This window comes from Cyprinus carpio, chromosome A1, assembly GCF_018340385.1.
Source record: "Cyprinus carpio isolate SPL01 chromosome A1, ASM1834038v1, whole genome shotgun sequence".
Taxonomy (NCBI): domain Eukaryota; kingdom Metazoa; phylum Chordata; class Actinopteri; order Cypriniformes; family Cyprinidae; genus Cyprinus; species Cyprinus carpio.
In genome coordinates this window covers 8715915-8737670 of record NC_056572.1, presented here as the reverse complement: position 1 = coordinate 8737670, position 21756 = coordinate 8715915, and the positions used below count along the sequence as shown (strand labels likewise).

The window sequence follows — 21756 nt, the reverse complement described above, 5'->3', positions numbered from 1 at the left end:
ATAGATATCATGCACGAAAGTACTGAACTGACTTTTCCTCACCACCTCGTTTTCATTTGCGATAAAATCAAATATGGCGTCTAGCCTGAACAAGGTCCATAACAAGGGTTTCGTACTGCAGCTGTGAAAAGCTCGGGTATTTAAGTCACTGCAGATTCAGAATAGGGTTCTGCTTGCCTGCGCAACCACTGTCTGTTAATTGAGGCAAGGGAGAGAGCAGTTACTAGACCTGTCAGTGTTAATCAAGCCTCATCTCTTAACACAAGCCACGCTTTGCAACGAGTTTAAGATTAATATTCCGACCGAAACAGATGATAAATCATTTGTACATAATTAGCGCTAGGCAAGGTTATAGCTGACACGAATTTTTATCTTAATTACGGGGGAAATTTGTTCCATTAATTTAATTTGTGCCGCACGGACGAGCCCGCGCCTAACAAAGTTAATCTTACACCTGTCAGTGCGCTGCTGAGGTAGGCTGTGTCTCCAAAGCTAGTGCGCTAACTCGCTGTCTACTGCATCTTAAACAGCATCCTTAGCCAACATCGAACTTCATTAGTGTCCGATTTGAGAAAAACGATGTCTGAATCGTGAACAAATGATTCGTCGAATCTTTTCGAAGTCGAATCTTTTCAATAAATCGAGTGAACCGGTTCACGAACCGAGCGATTCCTACATTAGGCTATTCTGTCAAAGAGGTTCACGAGTCAACAACTCACTGAACCGAGAATCGACTTGTAATGAGAACACAGTGAACTGATATTTAAGAATTTGGGAGTGTCCCTGAGGCTAGTCAGCTGAAGAATATCAGAAAAATAAAACCTAGCCTACTGAAAATGTAACAGCTGTAGGCTACCTAATAATTTTATTTTTATGTTTAATTTTTAACAGCGACCAAACATCTCCACTTAGCCTACATGAAACTAAATAGATTTAAAATAAATAAATAAATAAATAAATAAAAAAACCTTGGGCCTATCATTATATTAAAATGTACAAAAATGTTTTTCAGCAAAGAAATGTAGGCTATAGTATTTTAGCATTATTTAATGTAAATGCACATTCAATTTAGGTTCTAAATTATTTGTGAAATTACTTGGTTCTTTAGTCATGACTGAGGGGAATAATCTGGGAAATACAACAAACAACCACATTTGAAAAAAGTAACAGCATGCAGTAGGCTATCTTCTAGGTTTAGGGCGTTTGTTGGAAGGTGTTAAAGATGTCACGTGCCTTAGTTACGCCATTAAGAGAATATCTGAACAGTTTTGAACTGGTTCTTTGAAATGAACATTGGGTTTATTTGTTGTCAAATAAAGTTTTCGTGTTGTCAGCAAAGACTCAGTGGTCAAGATTTTCAACTTTCGTTGAAAACTAACGAATCGATATTGCTTCACACCATATCTGCCAGCATGGGCTTGTGTTTTCTGTGGCGCTGTTTTTTACTGGTTAAACAAAAAGTTCTGTTCATAAAGTATGAGTTCAATGCCTCAATTAAAAACAAACGATGCACTTGCTGACTTGATAATGAAAGAGTCAAAATCGCCTCAGGTGAAACTGTAAGTAGCCTAGGCCTATCTCAGAAGGCTCATCAGCCAATATGAAGCGTCGACCAAACTGGGGAAATACTGCTCTCTGCTGTAATTCGTAGTTCAGGTTTGTCTTCTATACAGCTTGAATAACACAAAGGGTTTGATGACTTCTGACTTTATCCCGATAAAGTTGTACTCTATTTTAAAGCAAACTAAATGGCTATTTTGTGGAGCAGAATCTAGTCCATTTTCAACAATTAGTAGAACCGATTCATGTACTCCTTTGTCCAACTCATCTGCAGTGTTTTGGCGCCATCTCCTGGACAATATTGAAGCCGGCACGATACGCAGGTGTAGTTAGACTTCTCAGCGTTCTATTTAATAGCAATGTATATAATTATATAAATATTCCACATACAAGTTCAACTGAGAAAAAAATGCCTTTATGAAATATTACAATACATATTTAATACAAACATGAAATAATGGAAAAAATAAACACTTTTTTGTATTCAAAAACTTGTGCAGATTTGTCCTCTCAAATACAAACAAAACGGTTTATATAATGAATTCTATGTGGTATATTAACAATTCATCATTTTGAAAATGAAATATGCTTATATATATATATATATATATATATATATATATATATATATATATATATATATATATATATATATCTATATATATATATATATATATATATATGCAGATTGTAGGTTAATGAATTCAAAGTCGTTGCCACTGTGAATACTGCTAACATAATTTAACTGCAGAACATAAATGTTAAGATCCTTACACAGAGAGGAACAGAGTAAGTTACACCATGAAATGAGGCTCTTGAAGTGCAGTTGTTTAGCATATATAATTTTCAGTATGGAAACCAAGTATTTCAGCCAAGTTTTTGTTTACTATCAATTTGAAAGAGAGAAGCTTTGTACCTATAGAGATTTTATCCATCAATAATAATAATAATTATAGAAATTTCAGAAGAGATTCATCTCAAATATATATTTTTTTATCATCCATGAAGGATATTTATAAAAAGACTCATTTCAGTTTTTTAGCGAAGCCATTGCATGTTTTTTTATTTAATTGTTATCTAGATTGTTTGGTTTCTATTTAAGAGCAAGTTAGCCATCTTAAAATCCACTTTCGCCCCATTTCATGTCTGCTATATTGTGAATATTGTTTTTACAGTATCAGCCAGATTATGTGCACATATACCTTCTCCTTTAATATTCCTTGCCATTCAAGAAACAAAACCAGTCTTGCTAAGAGGTAAAGTAAGACAGAGATGTCAAACTGTCATTCTGAATGAGAAAGAGTGCAGTATTGTACAGGGCTGAGATAGAAGGCTGTAGTCACTGAGAGGTCCTATAGTGTGCTTGTTCTCCAGTCTAGGAAAGGAGGAATCACTGTCCTCCTCATATTTCGTCTATGTAGAGGGTCACATTTGCAGCCTCTCTCTCAGCAAGAAGAGGCACTGATCTTCTCTGATACTTCAAGATCTGATTTGGCGACAAGAAACCGGAGCCGTCCTCCCCCCAGACGAATCAAATCCACAGCACTGTGAAAGACAGACAAAGCGGGATTCAAATGTCAGGGTTAAAAGAACACATTTATATTGGAAAGGATCATGCCTGGTGAAAATGTTAAGTTAAAACTTTGATTGCAAACATTAACTGCTAGCTGATGATGTATATAGAGCACTGACCTCTGGTAGTCTGCTCCAATGAGACTGGTCCCATTCACTGCCAGGATTCTGTCACCAATACAAAGTCGCCCATCTGCAGCAGCTGGTCCATCTGGAATCAGTGTTCTGATGTAGATTCCAGGAGAGTTCAGAGGGGTGTGCTATATATTACGAGAATGAGAAAACAGAGACCTGTTTGTTGCCTTTTTCTTTTAAAACAGGAAATAAGGATTCATATTGAAAGCTAGTATTTTTTACAGCTCATGATATAAATCAGAACATTGTGATATTTTTATTTCTTTCACCAGAATCTATCAGGAAAATAGAAACTGATCAGCACAAAATGTAAAAGTCTTTTATTTTGCTGTTTTATAATAATAATAATAATATTGAAGGTTGAAAATACGAGCTCTGTTCCAAAACCTTAGCTGCCTTGCTGTCTATAAATATAATAGTTTCTCTTAATCAGTCAGTTGTATTGGATGGTTTTTAAATTAGCCTGTTGCAAAACATTCTGGATTACCATGGAGGATGTAATACAGCATTTTATTTGGCCTTAATCAGGATATAAAGCAGCATCATTTTGCTGGTGACGTTTTTGAACACCTTCTTTATGTCTTTATGATACTCAGGTTTATTGGAAAAACGTTCCTGTGGAGTCACTCATGCAAGTTGCTTTTTGCATGCTTCCCTATACTTTCAAAGTGAAACATCCAGTGAGTGACATTAAAAGACATTTAGTTTTATCTGAAACCGATAAATGTGAATCTGGCAACATTTCATTATGTTGATTGTTGTACGAATTGCAGCCATTTGGAAATGTGTGGCACTAAAAGTATAATGCTCTGTCGCGTTTGAAAACTACTTAACCTAACCAGTAGTGTTAACAAAAGGAAAATGAAGTAAAACATATTTGCTGAAGCAACCATGACATTTTATCTTGCTTCTACAAGTATTTTAGCTCTTTTATTGTGAGTTTTGTTACACAAGACTCATACCCAAATGAACCACATTGCAACTGCAATGCTTTACCGGGTGAGCTAACGAGCATGTTTACTACATCAGAAAAAACATATTTATGGAGCTGGTTATGTGTTGATGCAACTGTCGAAATGATAGTTTTAATTAGTTTACAAATCATGCAGGATGATAAATGTGTTTTGAGATAATTACATAGTATTGAAAAGGAAACCATGAATTAACATGACATTATTAATCGAAAAGCTGCCGTTGTAATCATGATTTGTGTGAAAAGCAATACAATTTGTTGGTGCTTTATTACCGCTAGTTTTTATTTCAGCTGGAAATTGCAGTGAATTGTATGGAGGTATGTTTTTTGGAGATTTACAAATTGTAGGCAGAGGTACATTTGAGTCTACAGTATATGGTGTGTATTAGCAACATGCTGTCTAGGTTTTGGAACAAATCTATAGTAATATGGTTATAGGCATAGAACATTGACCACCAGTGTTAAATGTCAGCAGACCAATACTGCGCAGACTCACAAGTCCATCGATAAGTCCCATTCCCAGGCCATAAGGTCCTTTATCCAGGTCCACTACAAAGACGGAACAGATATCATCAGAGTTTGGGGCCAGGTGAGAGACAGGGACAGGGACAGGGAAAGGAAAACCACAACCACTCAAAGGGCCTGAAGTGGGGCAACACAAACAAACACACACAGGACTCAGTGCTCATTTGACGCACACACAAACTCCAAAGTCGGGCCAATAAACAAAACCAATATGTTCACAATGTGCAAATGCATCTGCTGCACATGCAAACAAAGTTCTTAAATGATGCAGAAAGTAAACACACACAAAACTGACAGAACTAAAAAAAAAAACATCTCATAATATTATAATAAAAAATAAACACATACATTCACACATAAACTCATTCAAGTTAAATAAAAGAGATGTACACAAATCAGACATGATTACATGTCTGTTATTGAATAATCAAAACTAACATGTGCAGACATTAACAGAGTCATTCCTATAACACAGACCATTTTCATATCTTCATCATGTCCTAATTAAAAAAAAAAAAAAAGGTAGTGAATTTAGTTTTTATTTATTTAAACTCAATTGTCCTCTCCTTTCTATCCTGTTAGTCTTTTGCAATATGCCTTTAAGAAAATGCAGCTCCTTAATAATATCATGCTCCAGGAAATGACAGTTCTTGGTGAGAAAACCAGCACTTCACTAATAAAGATATATTAGCATCTTTTTAATTATTATTAGTATTATTATAAAGTATTAGTAATGGATTTAATGAATTCTGTTTTTTTTTTTGTCTTGTCTTGTATTGTTTGTCTTACTCTAAAAAAAGACATTCAGTTTGATAAAAAAACTACAAAAATAGAAATTGATATGCTAATTCAATATATATTTCAAAATTTGATTAAAAATGGTCTTTATTGCCATCCTGTTGTAGGCTCTATTTTTTGATGATTGAAACAATTTATAAATAATCCAGTTAAATCAATAAAGTTCTATCAGACTGGAGTCATGTGGATTACTTGTAGATTATTGTGGATTATTATTCTGACGGCACCCATTCACTGCACAGGATCTATTGGTGAGCAAGTGATTTTTTCCAAATCTGTTCCGATGAAGAAACAAACTCATCTACATCTCGGATGGCCTGAGAGTAAATTTACAGCAAATTAAAAATTTGGGCTGAACTATTCCTTTAAAGAAAACATACATTTTTATTTAATTTAAAATACTGAATGACAGGAATGACCCAAAAGATAAAATCTAGCAGAAAGAACACACACATCCACGACCCAAAAGGCGTTTTTGACTTGCCTTCAATGCCATTGCTGATGAAGCCATTGATTTTCTTGTGCTCTGGAGTAGAACGCATGCAACCATTGGACTTTGTGTGAGAGTGTGTATGTGTGTGCTCTTGTGAAGCATGCTCAGGGTAGTGGGCAGAATTGGACTGTGTGTTGGAGAGTATATACGTGTGTTCCGGATAGAGGGGCGTATTAGTTGGAGTCAGTGTACAGGAAGAGTCTGTCGCTTGGGTTTGGTTGGCGTAACGGATGCTGGTCCCGTTTCTGTAATGAATGCTATGTGGCGGCTTGTCTCGTGGTCTTTCCTCAGCTCCCGCTCCCTCTCCTCTTCCTCCAAGACCCGCTGAGGAGCCCCGCACCTCCCCCTCCCCCTCCCCACGCAAAGGAGGTGCTGGATGTGGACTGGAGTGAGGCTGAGGTGGCTCACGCTGGAGAACAGAATTACCATGTTATCATCATTTATTAATATTGATATTTTATCACAGAGCAAAACAGAAGCTAACAACCCTTAATAATAATAATAATAATAATTATAATAATAATAATAATAATAATAAAACCTTAAGGTCAAAGATGTATAAATGAATAGGACTGGCTGCCCTCTGCTGAAACTCCGAAATACATTGGATACATTTTATTATCTTCAAATAGTTTTTGATCTCCCAGTGTTATAAAAAAAGGTGTTTAGTTAAAGGGTTTACAATAGGAAATGTGCATTTTGTTGATTTCAACTGCTTGAGTAGTTGAAAGATAAATCAACATTACTCCATTACTCTGGTAGAGGAAGAACTGTCATGGCAATTAAACTGATGACAGAAACAAATAAACAATGAAATAAGCCTTGGATAATCTTTAAACAATGTAGCAACACTAGAAAATTTGTAGCATTTCTTTGTAAACTGACTCACACATGGCCCATAATTTAGCCGGCAGCTCTTATTTAAACAGATAATCTTGTAATCGGATTAAGAATGACTCTCACGTCTAGAATTTAAATCTTAAAGTTTTAATCTACAGTCCTTCAATTAGTTCACAGTTATTAAGAATGACTTGCAAAAGCCAGATGCTGATAAATACCACAAAAATACAAAGAAGCATAACAGTTTTCGACAATGATAAAAATAAGTAATGTTTCTTGAACAGCAGATCAGCGTATTAGAATGATTTCTGAAGGATCATGTTTCACCTGGGCATCCTGACGGTCTGCACAGCCATTAGAAGAATGGGTCTTGGTACGAAGACCCCAAAGGAAGTGACGAATGTAAAGTAGTTGGCGGTATATACTGTCCTCTACACTGTCACTCTCCAGGTCCACCTTGAATCCAGCACTCGGCAGCACAATAGGAGGGTGGTTCTCAAAACTCTCCAGAAGATCAACTATTGAAAAGATGCATATGCAAAATGTACACTAGAAAGCACAACGTCTCTTTGGAAAGAAAATGGAGAGTACTCATTTATATGGCTTTTATGTGTCTACCTGTTCTGTAGATATATGCCTCATCTTCACTGCTGGGTTGCCAGATTGGTAGAGGACCAAGCTCAGCCATGAGCTGGTACTGTGTGAGGATCCTATGTAGCTGGACAGGCTTCAGAGATGGATGCTCTGCACACAAAGCTTTCCAACTCGTCTACCGACACACACACACACACACAAAATAAAAATCAAGGTTCCAAATTGGGATTCTCACAGCAATGTCATAGAAGAACCAGTTTTGGTTTCTCAAATAACCTTTCAGTGAACCATGTGCAAAAAATAAACCAGTGTGAAGAACATTTTAATAACATTAAGTACCGTTTAGAAACAAAATGTATATATCTAAATATACTTAGCTTTAAATTAATTTAGCTTACTGCAATTAAGTATATTAATAAATAAATAAATATTTATAATATGCATAAACTAATAGACTCAAATAAACCAATGATTTTTTTTTTTTACTGAACACTGACACAAACAGATTGAAAATGATCTGAAAGAACCAGATTTCCTATACTTTAATGAAACAGATAAATTTCTCTCCTGTGAAAAATAAAATGAATAAAATACAGTGCAATGCTATTTTCTGTTATTATTATTATTATTTTTTTTTTTGCCTTTGTAAAGCATCATAATAATTGGCATATGCAAAAACACAAATAATGAATCTGTACACAACACTAGTAAAGAACAGCCCACTTCACTGCGTTACCTGTGAAAGCTGCTGAGGGGGTGTAGCCAGGATGCTTACAGTGCTACAGAACTTGGCAAAGAATTTCTGGGCGAGATGATTATGCCCTGCTCCTTTAGCCCAGTCCAGTAGCAGTTTCACACTAGCCTGGATCTGCAGGACCCGAGAACGCTGAAACCAGCCACGTGCGGGGCCTACAAACACATAATCACATGTTCAATTGTCACGCGAAGGATACATATGAGTACACTAAACAAACACTTTTCAGAATCATGACATACTCTAATACTGGTAAAAAAAAAATAAGAAGCATACGTGTCCCTGGACCACAAAACCAGTCTTAAGTCGCTGGGGTACATTTGTAGCAATAGCCAAAAATACATTGTATGGGACAAAATTATTGATTTTTCTTTTATGTCAAAAATCATTAGGATATTAAGGAAAGATCATGTTCCATGAAGATATTTTGTAAATTTCCTACTGTAAATATAATACAACTTAATTTTGGATTAGTAATCTGCATTGCTAAGAACTTTATTTGGACATCTTTAAAGGTGATTTTCTCAATATTATTATTTATTTAATTTTTTTTTTTACCCTCAGATTCCAGATTTCCAAATTGTTGTATCTTGGCCAAATATTGTCCTATCCTAACAAACCATACATCAGTGGAAAGCTTAGATGATATATAAATCTCAATTTCGAAAAAAAAAATTACCCTTATGACTGGTTTTGTGGTCCAGGGTCACATATGTAAATATTGATTCAGCATGATAAGTTTACTACAGTATTAAATGTCACATTGTGTGAGTGTAAGTGGGTGTTTGTGTGTAAGACCAGTTCTGATCCTCTGTCTGTTATGACATAAAGAGGATTATGAGTTTCTGAAGAAATAATCTTCATGTATCGTACTTCCCTTTAAAAAAGGAAACTGGTGAAGGTTTTGCAACATGCAATACTGATTGAAACAAAATTATTTAAAAATGTAAATATGGTCTTGAAATATATCAAATTTAAGCATATACTACTGTTAAAATGTGTGGGTTGTTTAAGAATTTAATATGTTTACTATGTATGCAGTAAACTGATCAAAAGTGAAAGTAAAGACATTTATAATGTTACATTTATTTCTGTTTCAAATGCTGTTCGTTTAAACTTCTGCTAAATATTTTACATTTTTTTGTCAGGTACCAAGAAAAAAGACAATATGGAACAAAAGGAAGCAAATATTTATTCCCTAAGAACTGATGGGGAAAGTGCATTGGCTCAGCGGTTGCTGTATCTTCAACACTAGAGGGCAGAATAAATACTTTGCTCCAATTCATCAGTCTTCATTCTGACATATATTCTGTGTCCCAATGTTCATAGGCCCTGTCCCAAATGGTACCCTAAACCCTCACGGTCTTCCTCTGAGTCCGCACTTTCATGACGTAATGCCACTTTGACTGTTGGGTAGAAGTCTGCTGGGGAGCTCGGGAGAAGTGCGGGCTCGGCAGAAGTGCGGATCGCGGGCACATAACTGCCGCAAAGGGGGTGCACAGGAGCACCCTGCTGAACGCTAAAATGACAAATGGGACACCCTACGGTCTGGTGGACTTAACGAACACGCGCACACGATGGCCATTGTAATTCCATAAAACCGCAAGTGCACATGAAGTGTTCCACTGGGACAGGGCCATACTATCCGTCCTAAATAGTATGTGAGATTAAAATAAGTGTGTCCCAAAGCATACTATGTTGAAAAGAGTATGCCAAAAGTCCTGATGGTCTACTCTTTCAGGTAGATTTTTGAAGAGTGGATCAGTGCACACTCTAATGGCTAATATTGCCCACAATCCACTGCGCTTTGGTAAAGGATTCAGTTCAGAACTACAAACACAAATAAAAACCACTGAAAAAACTACAAACATTGTGGATGTGTTTACAGTTCACAGTGACAGGGTGCGTGTAAGTATGCAACAGAGCGGTCTGTTAAAGATGCAATTGTATGACATCATAGTATGTCCCAAAGCTTGCCTACTTTTCTACTACACACTCAAAAGTGTGTACTTTTTCTTATACCAAAGGAGTATATACTTTAGGGGCGTAGTATAAGTAGGCACATTGGGACGCAGCACTTATTTCATTATTTGTATGTCTCTTGCCCCTTTTTCTTTTGCCTGCAACTGCTGACACACTCCTGTGTCCTTTTGTTGCCATAGAAGCAGTGCCTGCTTAAAAATATATGACCATATTATTTGAGTGTTTTGAATGTGTGTGTGTGTGTGTGTGTGTGTGTGTGTGTGTGTGTGTGTGTGTGTGTGTGTGTGTGTGTGTGTGTGTGTGTGTGTGTGTGTGTGTGTGTGTGTGTGTGTGTTAAACACAGAATTCAAAGAGTATAAAATGATTGTAGAAGCTGAGCTTGAACCAACCTTTATCGATGAGTTGATTAAAGAGTGAGACGTTGGTGAAGAAGAAGAGGTAGGCAAACATTTGACTCTGAATCTCTGAATGAACCTGGTACTGTTGCAGCAGGTCTGATGTAGTCTGAAACACACTCACCACCCTGCGAACTGCCTCTGGCATCACACACACGGCACACACACACACTCCAACTGCCCGCCGGCACTGCTCTGATGAAGACTCCGTCCCAAATGGGTTACAGTCCAACAGGCCAGGCAACACAATGTACAAAGACTGAAATGTAAAGAACAGGTATTTGTTATGACATGAATAACCAGACACCTATAGACAGACATTATCTTTAGGGCTGTCAATTTAATATATTAATATAATGTGATTAATTCTTAAAATAAATAAATAAATAAATATATAGGCTTTTCTAACTGTTTTCTTTTGTAATATTTTGTAATTCGTCACATGATAAATCAGAAATAATTCTTATATATTGATTTGCTGCTCAAGAAACATTTCTTACTATTATCAATGTTGAAAACAGTTGGGCTGCTTAATATTTTTTTTGGAAACCATTTTATTTTATTTTATTTTATTTTATTTTATTTTATTTTATTTTATTTTATTTTAATTTTAATTTTATTTTATTCCAGGATTCTTTGATGAATAGAAAGTTTAAAAGAACAACATATTACAACAAATATAAATATTTTGTAATATTATAAATTACTTTACTGTCACTTTTGATCAATTTAATGCATTCTTGCTAAATAATTAAGTATTGGTTTCTTTGTTTCAATAATAATAAGAAGAAGAAGAAGAAGAAAAAGAAGAAGAAGAAGAAGAAGAAGAAGAATCTTATTGACCCCAGACTTTTGAACAGTAAATAAAGCTAAACAATTTGACCTCTACATCCACTTTCTGTAATAAATATTCAATGATTTACTCATCTGGCACAATAATGTCTCTGAATTATAATTTTATTGTTCAGAATATACTGATATTTAATTAACTGCAGTTCATCCTGGAAAATAACTGCTAAATAATTAACTTACTAAGTTCATAATTCAATTAAAGTAAATAAGTTAAAAAGAAAATCTATAAAACAAAAAATTACTGACAGTCTTCAAACAGAGAAGAGCATGAGGACAGGAGGTGGAGGAGAAGAAGACCTAAAAACATGCAACCAAACCAGCAGCCACACACACATATTAAATAATTCATTCTCAGCAGCCTTGGTAACATCTTACAACGGCGGCGCCACACATATATAAAGTAACACTACTCTTTACCTTAGTGATGTAGTAAACACACTGCTGAAAGGTGTACATGATCAGTTCCTCTAGTATGGTCATAGCTTCTTCATTTGCTGATATTGTTGCTGAGAGGAGAGATTCTTTAGATCCCGCTGCAATAAGGAACAGAAAAAAATTAATAATTAGAAGAAATGCAATATTTTATGTCTTTTATACACTCTAATCCTCCTGTCTATTTAAGCTTGTTTTTAATTTTGTCAGTATTGGGCCCCATAGACCCAGTTCTCAATCTGTTCTTTACAAGTGCAGAGTGTGTTTTATACCTTTATCATCCATGAGCTCAATAGTCTGCATGTACGCAGGTGATTTCTGCTGGATGAAATACAGTATTTCGATGGCATTGGACATCCAGAAGAAAATGACCTGGAGATCAGGTACTAGGTCTGAGATGCTGAGCAGAGACAGCGAGGCAGGATCTTGACTGTATAACCACAAAAAAACACACATTCATTGGTTTGATTCAGTGGCAATGGCTTCATAATTAGTGACCACCTATTCAGCACTGTGTGACCTTAGAGTGTCACACGTTCAAAATGCACACATGTGCGTATTATAAAGTGGAACATGATACTCACTGCTGAGCTTGCTTCTGTGCCAACTCCTTTGTCTTCTCCTGCGAGACACAGACATGGACGGCAATTAATGTCATCAAATGTTGAACAGCTTCATGTGGGAAGTATAATACCTTGGTATCGTTTCTACTTTTCAGACTTTTCTTTCTTGCTCTTTTCTTTGTATGGTTAATAATATTGGGGCTGACAGTTGACCTTCTAAAATTGGATTTTAATAAATGATGAGTTTAAAGACAGTAATTAAATGCTTCAGGATGGTTTCACTGGGACTAGATTAAAGGAACATTCACAAATTACATGATTCAGCTAATTATGTAGTGTTTAAATCAACAAAGGAAAATGCATTTGTCAACAAAGACAAAAGGGTATATGAGGTGACTTACAGTACTGACCCTCACAGCAGAAAATCAGGATTTATCAAGTAAAATTAAAATGGATACTCATTTTGAGATTTGAGATTTAATTTATAGTAACTGTATTATTTAATTTAATAATTTAATTGCTAGAGTTTTTAAAGATTAATTTTAAGTGAGATGATGAAAAGAAATTAAGTTTATTTCACTAAAAAGTGGGGATGCACAATATATTGATACCATTTTGGATATTTAAATTATTGTTAAATAATTTCGATAATATCGATTGATATTAGATATTTATAGGTCTATATTGTACAGAGCCCCAGACATGATATGCGGACAAAAATATATTTATTGTGGCCAAAATTTAAGAATTAGTTTGCACAAATGAAGAATTCCTTCCCTTGTTTTAGTTAAATCATGGCAATGAATTAGGAATTTGTTCCCTCGTTTTAGTAAATTGTGGCCAAGTTGAATTAAATGAAACCAATTAGTACAACATTTACTAATTAGTAACACGATTTACTACAACAAAGAAAAAAAAACAATAAGTCATGAGAAATTATTCTTAATTTGTGGCCACAATTAAATTAAAACGCAAGAACCAGTTTTTTAAATTGTGGCCACAATAAATATATTTTTGTCTGCGTGTCAAGTGTCATGCGTCATGTCAGAATGATAAATATTCAATACCAACTGATGCCAATAATATCCAATATGGTACCAATATATTGTGCATCCCTACTTTTCAGGGAAGTAATCCTAAAATTATAGGATAGAAGTATTTTAATGTGGAAAAAATAACACAAACACATTTAAGCTGTTGATTTGAGTACTAACCCATGCTATTGTCTGAATCCTCTTGGCAATTTTCAGCAATAGTTTACCAAAGCTGCCAGGTGGAAATGTTTGAGCTGAGTGTTTGATGCACAGACAAAGCAAATATGCTGGTGTCAGCTTGTGGTCATCTCCACTCGGCTCAATAAGCGTCAGCACCCGGTTCACCAGCGCATCCTCGTGAGCCCACTCAAATTCCAGCATGAGCTTTCGTTTCTGTGCACCTCGTGCAGGTGCCTTAGAGCTGCGCCGAGATGCCACTGGTTCATGTAATACGGCCCCACACATACGACATGCCTCTCCTTTCTCAGGCACTCCAACCAACTCACTATCACATAGTCGTGCCAGCGCTCGGAGTCGAGTGAGAGTTTGGGCAGGAAGTGGTTTTGCACTTAGTGGATCTTTGTACAGGAAGATGTAATGAGCACCGAAGGACAGCAAATCCCCATGACGTAGTGGAGTGGGCCGCTCAATACGCATGAAGTTAACCAGCACACTGCCATGGGCGACAGGCTCCAAAAGTAACCGCTGGTCTGAGGAAGAGCGCCGTTGCGATGCACGACGTATTCGGCAGTGAAGTGGAAGCACATCCGGAGACGACAGGCAGATATTTGGCCTTGCTGATGCTGTTTCCTGACCAACTGTGTGCTGCTCTCGATTCAAAAGGTAAACCAGACAATCCTGACAAATAAAAGCAAAGCAAATACACAAACTGAAGAAAAAATTACACACTCTAGAAATACAATATATGAGGTAAAAAACAAACAAAAAAACCCCCCTTCAAATAATCAGATTAAAAACATCTTAAAAACACATTCCTACATGACAAATCAAATCAAAATTTACCAATGTATTTATTAGTATATGATGTAGTATATATGCACTACCACTCAAAAGTTTGAGGTGGGGACAATATTTTAGGTTTTTTAAATAAGTCTCATTATGCTCACTGAGGCTGCATTTATTTGATCAAAAATACAGTAAAAACTTAATGTAATTTAAAAATAATAACAAAAAAAAAAAATTATTTCCTATTTTATTATATTTTAAAATGTAATTTATTTCTATGATGCAAAGCTGAATTTTCAGCAGCCATTACTAATATATATATATATATATATATATATATATATTGACCCCAAACATATGAATGCCATTTATATGTGATTTTTGCTTATACCTGTTGGTTGTACCCTTGAAGGAGCAGCAAGTGTGGTGATTGGTAGAGTGAGTGTTTAACTCCGCCCCCATCTCGTTCTTTACGGGTCTCTGCATCTCGTGCGGAGCGTGTTCTGATTGGACCTGGGAGGGTGGAGTAGTACCGTTTAGGTTCCTCACCAGGCAGACCCACCAAGTTAAGGCTGGTTTCACTGAGGCTGCGGCAAAATGAGGAGCCGTGCTGGAGTGTCATTGTACCTTTAGCCCGGTTTCTTTGCAGCTTCCTTGCTTGAGCATTGATATCTGTTGGGGAGAGAAAACCACTTAGGTAATTGTGACTCATTGTCATCAGCCACAATCTAACCTTATGGTGTTAAATTGAACAGACAAATTTAGCAGAAGAAATCGACTCAAAATCGATTGTTATAGTACATATAAGAACAGAACTGGAAATATCATAAAATACATTTAACCTGAATTTGTGCTGTCTCTTAGTAAGGTTCCAGTGCAGTGATCTTAAATCATGAAAATACAGCAAGAAATAAAACATGCAAGTATAGTTGAAGCATTAGAGGACAACAATGCACAAAAAGAAGTGAATATGGAGGCAAAATGCAAAGCATAATAAGGATTAACATTTCAGTAACCTCAAGCAACCTCATTTTGAACAAAGCTATTGTATGACATGGAATATTGTGCATAAGTCATATTGACTAATTTATTTTCTGATAGTTTTGGTGCTTTTTAGTAATATCTGAGCTTGTATCCCCATTCAATGTAATTTTTTTTTGGATAAACTAGCTCTTATATGACCTTGACAAAAAGACACTACATTCTTTAGTCCCCAACTAAATTCTGTGTATTTACGTATCTGTTTATTACATTTATGCATTTAGAAAATGCTCAAGTGACACTTAAGACTGAACTAATAGCTGGTGAAAATTCAGCTTTTCCATCACAGGAATAAATTACATTTTTAAATATATTCAAATAGCAAACAGTTCTTTTAAGTTGTAATAACATTTCACAACATTACTGTTTTTACTGCATTCTTGATCAAATAAATTCAGCCTTGGTTAATATAAGAGACGTCTTTCAAAAAAAAAAAAATTCTATCTATCTATCTATCTATCTATATATAAAGCAAACTAATTTGGGATTTTACAAATGGATAATATTTTCAAGATTTTATGTTTGCATGAGTTTGCATGTCATAGTTGAATGTACACATCTGCATTCAAGGGGAATTCAAGGAGGGGAGGAAAGCAGCAATGAAATCAAATATATACATTAGAGGCATGATAATGTCAGGGTAATACTCTTATCCTATAGGGACATGCAATAATGGATAATGACTAATAATTGTATAGGGTGTAGTAAATGGTGGTATAATGCTGGGTATAGGACGTCAACACTTGACTGGTGCATGAAGCAATACGGTAAATAATGGGTCTGCAAAGTAATGGTATTGTATATGGAGGTGGGGCTGGTGGTTGACACCATACCTGAGGACAGTCCCCACCTTTAACAATAGTTGTACAGGGCTGTATCAAACGCCAGCCCCGGGGAGAGCTCCGATGGCATCTACCATGCCCGCTTCTACTCAAGGTTGAAGATAGCACAGGGGAGTTTGTGTGGGTCCCTGGGCATGGGCAAACACCACAGCAAATATAAATCACCAACAAAACCATGAACATACCCACATAATTCTATTCATTCACTCAAGTAAGCAAATTATGCCATTACCCACCATCTACATTTTCTTGTGATGCATAGCCGCATATATGTTTATTCTGAGCTTATATTTAACACTATCTATACTCTTAAAATTAAAGGTTTTTTATTGGAATTTATACTTCCAAGAAGAATCTTTAACCTCCATGGAACACTACCAGTGCACAAAAGCTACTTCATTGTGGAAAAAGTTTCTTTAAAGAAATGTTCTTCAAAATGTTCTTCACACTAGAAAAAAATATGGTTCTTTTATGGGCCTTCGTGCAGACATAACTGCCAATCCAAGCCTGTTATAAAACGTGCATGTGTTGGTAAATACCTCAACGCTATCCATGAAGCCCCCAGTAGCATCTGTTACTGAGTAATATGTGTGTGTGTGTGTGTGTGTGTGTGTGTGTGTGTGTGTGTGTGTGTGTGTGTGTGTGTGTGCAGATGGTGGTGGTTACTTGCAAATGTAATCCCCCGACCCTTGTTCATCTTTACGCATCTGTGACCTTCATAAACCCTTGATCTAAATGCTTCCACCTTCTTAGCCATCACTGCCCTTTTGACTGACTGTGAAAGTCACTAGACACAATCATTTATGTGACGTGAAGAGCAGTAGCATCTCTTCCCATGAAGAAACAGCAGAACACTAAGCCAAGTTTAAGAAGAACGCTTTAAACAAGCTTAAGGACTAAGATCCCCCAATAAGCCTGTGACATTTTCATTCATTAAAATGCAGTCACATGTAGACAACAACTACAACAAATGTGCATATACAACATGCACCCCTTGAGAGAATATGCACTGAATAAAACAGTAGCAATCTTACGATAATTGAAATAAAATTCCCAAGATTCTATACTGCATTAATTGAGCAGATGATTTTTCCAACAAGATTAACTGGAGCTTCTTGTTACACAAACCAGACTAAGTAGTTTTAGACCTAACTGGGTATAGAGTTTAGCCGTGAAGATACACATATATAGGCCTTAAAGGGCTAATTCACTTTTGGAAAGAGGGGTTTTTAATAAAAGTTCAGTGTCTATGCAGTAAATAGGCACTTTTTAAAACTAGTCCTATATTACCAGAGAAAACAGAGAAACAGACTGTGGTGAATAAAGATAGTAAAACTTCAACACCAATAATGCACTTAATAATTGTAATAATAATAAATTCCAATTGAGGACATATCCAAAGTAAGGTTTTGTCAAATTTAGTACACTTCTGGGGACAAATTTGTACTGAAGTACAACTACAAGCAACCAACACACGCATGCATTCTCTCCATCCAACCAGGAAGAAAAGCAGTTCAACCTGAGGATAAATTATCCTGAGTAATGTGCCTGCTGATATTGATTTAACTTCCACCCTGTGTTTTGGCTCAATGGCCACCTGGTTGAATTTGTAATTTAGAACAACAGCATCCAGGCACAAAGAGAAAGATAGATAGATAGATAGATAGATAGATAGATAGATAGATAGATAGAGAGAGAGAGAGAGAGAGAGAGAGAGAGAGAGAGAGAGAGAGAGAGAGAGAAAGAGAGTTGCAGTGTTATGACTATTCTGCAATAAAAGGGAACAAATAAAATAGTGAAACTGAGACATCAATTCAACTACTGGAGGCTGGCCATACTAAGGCAGACCCATTATGCATTTATCTCTGGCACCTGCTCTGACATCTGTGTGTCGGCGGCGTTAATGAACCTGATTGCCCTGAATGTCAAAGAACAATTAAGATGTAGTGGCGTTTATCATAGCATCTATGCCGCGGTGTTGATAGTAGTGATACTTCTTTTATCTCCAGCTATCGACACTTTAAAACAATGATGTGAAAGCAGATTTTAAGCTTCTGTTTTGCTAATGTGGTCAACCAAATGTTGAAAAAAACATGATTCTAACTCAAAACAAGAAAAGTAGTATTTCATTTTTATTTAAACCTTAATAATGTGATTTGGCTGGGAGCTAAAAATGATCTTAATATTGATCACAGCAGTTATGGTTATACTGCATTATTCCAGCAATTTTGGAGCCTAATACTTGAAAATAATAATTAGACTATAATAATTTTTTTGTTTTTTGTAAGCTGTTTTTACTACAAATGCAGGCAGTTCATTTATGTTCATAATTGGCATAAAAATGCAAAATATGCTTGGCACCAACATGTGATCGTGGTGTGTGTGATTAACTGGGAGTGCACAGCAAAATATCCAAAAATATTGAACTATTGGAGTTGTCAAAGTTTTAGCGTTAATATTTTCTTACTGGCACAACAATCATAATATTTGAATTTTATTTAAATCTTAACATTGTGATTGGATTGGAAGCTAACAATTAGCTTAATAGTGATCATGACAATCATGCTAATATGGTGTTCCAGATGAAAATGAGAATTTTAAATTATAATTTAAATTAAAAATATAATTGATTAATAATTATTAAAATTGTTGTAATATTGCTTTTTATTTAATTATTGTTGATTAAATTTTTTATATTCTAAAACATTTCACATTCCATATAACATCAAATTTTCCTCACCTTATTAAGAAATAAAGAGAATTAAGTTCCACCAAATACCTGCCTGGTGCATTATCTATGTGGACAACTTGAGCTAATCTCACCAAATCTTGACTCATATATATGCCCCCACTGAGCATATTTCTCAATTAATGTATTTGTGCATTACCTGCAGTGACTGTGTCCTTCTCTTTTGCTGCCAGTTCCTCAACCTCGGCTCTTCTTCTTAGCTCAAATCGGCGAGAATAACCCTCCTTTGGCTTCCAGAGGTCCTGCAAGAGGAGGGGTTTCTCATTGTTCCCTAATGCCCGAAGGCACTCAGTCCGCCACCGTCGATCTGGGCCCTCAAACCGTCCAATCACGTCACATAACACATAGCTACAGGCTGAGACCTTGTTTACAGAATAGCGCTCAAGTGCCTCTTTGATCAACTCTTGGGCACTGGAACGAGGTGTGGCGAGAACGCTTTTGTAGTTAGCGCCGGCGCTGATCTCATCACCAAATATCTTCAGCACACCTGGTGCAGATGATTGGGTGGAAAGCTCAGCTGGATCATCCCTTACCTGCTCAGGAAGGTCGGTAACAGAATGACGATCCCGATAACTCAGTGTCCGATAAAGAACCTGTGTAAAAGTGCGACTTTGGCGTTTCAGACGGTTCTTGGATGGCAGAGACATGCTGGCAGATGAGGAACCGTAGAACATGGTGCCGGAACTTGCATTGGTTAAAAAACTCCTAGAACAGAGAAAACAACAAATTGTAAAAACTGGAAACAAAGAACTGAGTTCTAAATCTAATTTTAAAATGTATATAATAAATATATATTTTAATATGTAAATATACATACATTATGTATATAATATATATAATAATGTATATGTATATAATATAATATATAACATACCCTATTTTAATTTATGAATAAAACTGCAATAAGGTACAGTATAGTAAGCTTATCATGTAATTTCAACACTATAACATATTATTGCTAGCAGTGAGGGGAACCTGGCAGTACTGTACAACCAGAGATAAAGATGAGTTTAATATACACACAGCTAGAGTCAGAATGACAGGCAGAAATATACAGGATGGGCAAGGCTGAATTTTTGTGTAAAGCAAACAGGGATGTTGCCAAGCATATGATGGAAAATACAGCTTGATGGAAACTATGAGGAATAGTTCTGGCCAGCTATAATACAATCATTCACAGAATTCAATAATCCACTAAAGAACAATAGCATTTACATTACATTAGAAACATTAAAACAGCTCATTGCATGATTATTAGAGACAGATTGAATAAACAGACAGACAAATAGACAGATAGATAGATAAACTGCAGAGATGAGTGTCTCCAGTGCTGCAGACATGAGAAACACCTTCTAACAGAGAGAGAGAGAGAAAGAGAGAGAGACTGCATCAGCTAAAATCCCCACTACTCGGCAGTCTGAACGTAGACCATCTGCTCGTGCGTGAAAACACTTCACCTTACGCTCGTGAAGCCTATTCACAAACTCCACGTAGTTGACATGCTGCCCCTTATTTAAATAATCTATCTAGGCTACATCTGAAGTATTCATTTGTTCCCTTTTTGCATCCTCTTGTCATGCACACAATGATTTAAACAAACCGTTTTAAGATTCTTAAAGGTACAGCATTAAACGTGAATGGATAATTTAACATTCATAAACATTTTGTACTATAGCCTACTGTGATGTAACTGCGCGTGCATAAGATCAGTTTTTTAATAGGCGTAGCTTACAAAAAAAAAAAGTTTAATTTTTTCAAACTCAAGGTTGCAGAGTATTTCTTACCCGTCAAGCGCGTTTTATTCCCCGTTTGCGGAAGAGACGCTCCTTTGGAGGCATTAATTTTAAAGAAGCGCGTCAGGCTACTGCGGGTCTCCACTAGCAACGGCGCGAGCCAACAAAGGCACCTGCTTGCGAGTCCTAATCCGCTTGTGCGTCTTAACGGGGCTCCGCCAGCCAGTCTCAGAGCTCTGATCCCTCACAAGCCGCTCGCTTGACTCCTATTATTGACATTTGCCAGTATTTCGTCTTGTTCATATGTTAAATTAGCTCTCCGGGCCGGTGGGATACAGTTTAGGTCCGCCCAGTCACTCTCATGGAATGCGACAATGTCTACCTGTACAGTAATCGTGAGGTGTCAAACATGTATCAGTATAGAGAAATCTGTTGTTAGTGTGTTCGGAATGATTTACCTGCTGGTTTCGTGTTTCGCCGATTTTCTTGGGCAGTCGTTGGAGCTGTTTATCCCTTTCCCCCTTCTACACTATAGCCTAGTCTGCATGCTTCGGCGTCTGCATTCCCTGAGCCGACTGCAGCCGGAAAAAGCCGAACCGTGAACTTCAAGCTCTCGCGTATTGTTACTCTTGCAGTGTGATAGATGTTTAGGCAGGCGGTATGTTGTAATGGACAAACATGCAGTCTGTTTAATCGGCCGTAATGTTTTTCAAATTTGCTGTCGATCGAGAAAAATCTGGAAAACGTGTCGTGAATTTAGACATGACAGTAGGTAAGCTACAACACACCGACTGCGCATCTATCCCTCACAGCCTCGTTTTCATTCGCGAGAATAACACCATTGTGACTACCGGCCAACTATAAATATTTTAAAATAAACGTGTTTTAAATATAGGCCTACTACAGACCAAAATTAATTAAA

The 21756-nt window shown here is 36.4% G+C and overlaps 1 protein-coding gene across 6 annotated transcripts; it reads right to left on the bottom strand.

Annotated features, from left to right (window-relative positions):
* Nucleotides 1-2248: 2248 nt before the first annotated feature.
* LOC109098228 (ras-associating and dilute domain-containing protein) lies at nucleotides 2249-21711 on the bottom strand. Of its 6 annotated transcripts, XM_042740069.1 has the most exons (18): nucleotides 21293-21711; nucleotides 20886-21216; nucleotides 19241-19806; nucleotides 16361-16480; nucleotides 15097-15141; nucleotides 14861-14982; nucleotides 13684-14361; nucleotides 12491-12528; nucleotides 12179-12336; nucleotides 11892-12007; nucleotides 10617-10881; nucleotides 8227-8399; nucleotides 7515-7665; nucleotides 7224-7414; nucleotides 6048-6465; nucleotides 4737-4882; nucleotides 3253-3392; nucleotides 2249-3105 (listed from the first exon to the last, which is right to left on the bottom strand). In XM_042740069.1, exons 3-18 carry the CDS (start codon nucleotides 19773-19775, stop codon nucleotides 3006-3008), a joined length of 3396 nt encoding a protein of 1131 aa, XP_042596003.1. In that variant the 5' UTR covers nucleotides 19776-19806; nucleotides 20886-21216; nucleotides 21293-21711; the 3' UTR covers nucleotides 2249-3005. The 6 variants fall into 6 exon arrangements, with proteins under 6 accessions (XP_042596003.1, XP_042595815.1, XP_042595955.1 ...); XM_042739881.1 differs by having other exon boundaries at nucleotides 14861-15141; XM_042740021.1 differs by having other exon boundaries at nucleotides 4737-4789; nucleotides 14861-15141; nucleotides 21293-21710.
* Between the last annotated feature and the right edge of the window lie 45 nt (nucleotides 21712-21756).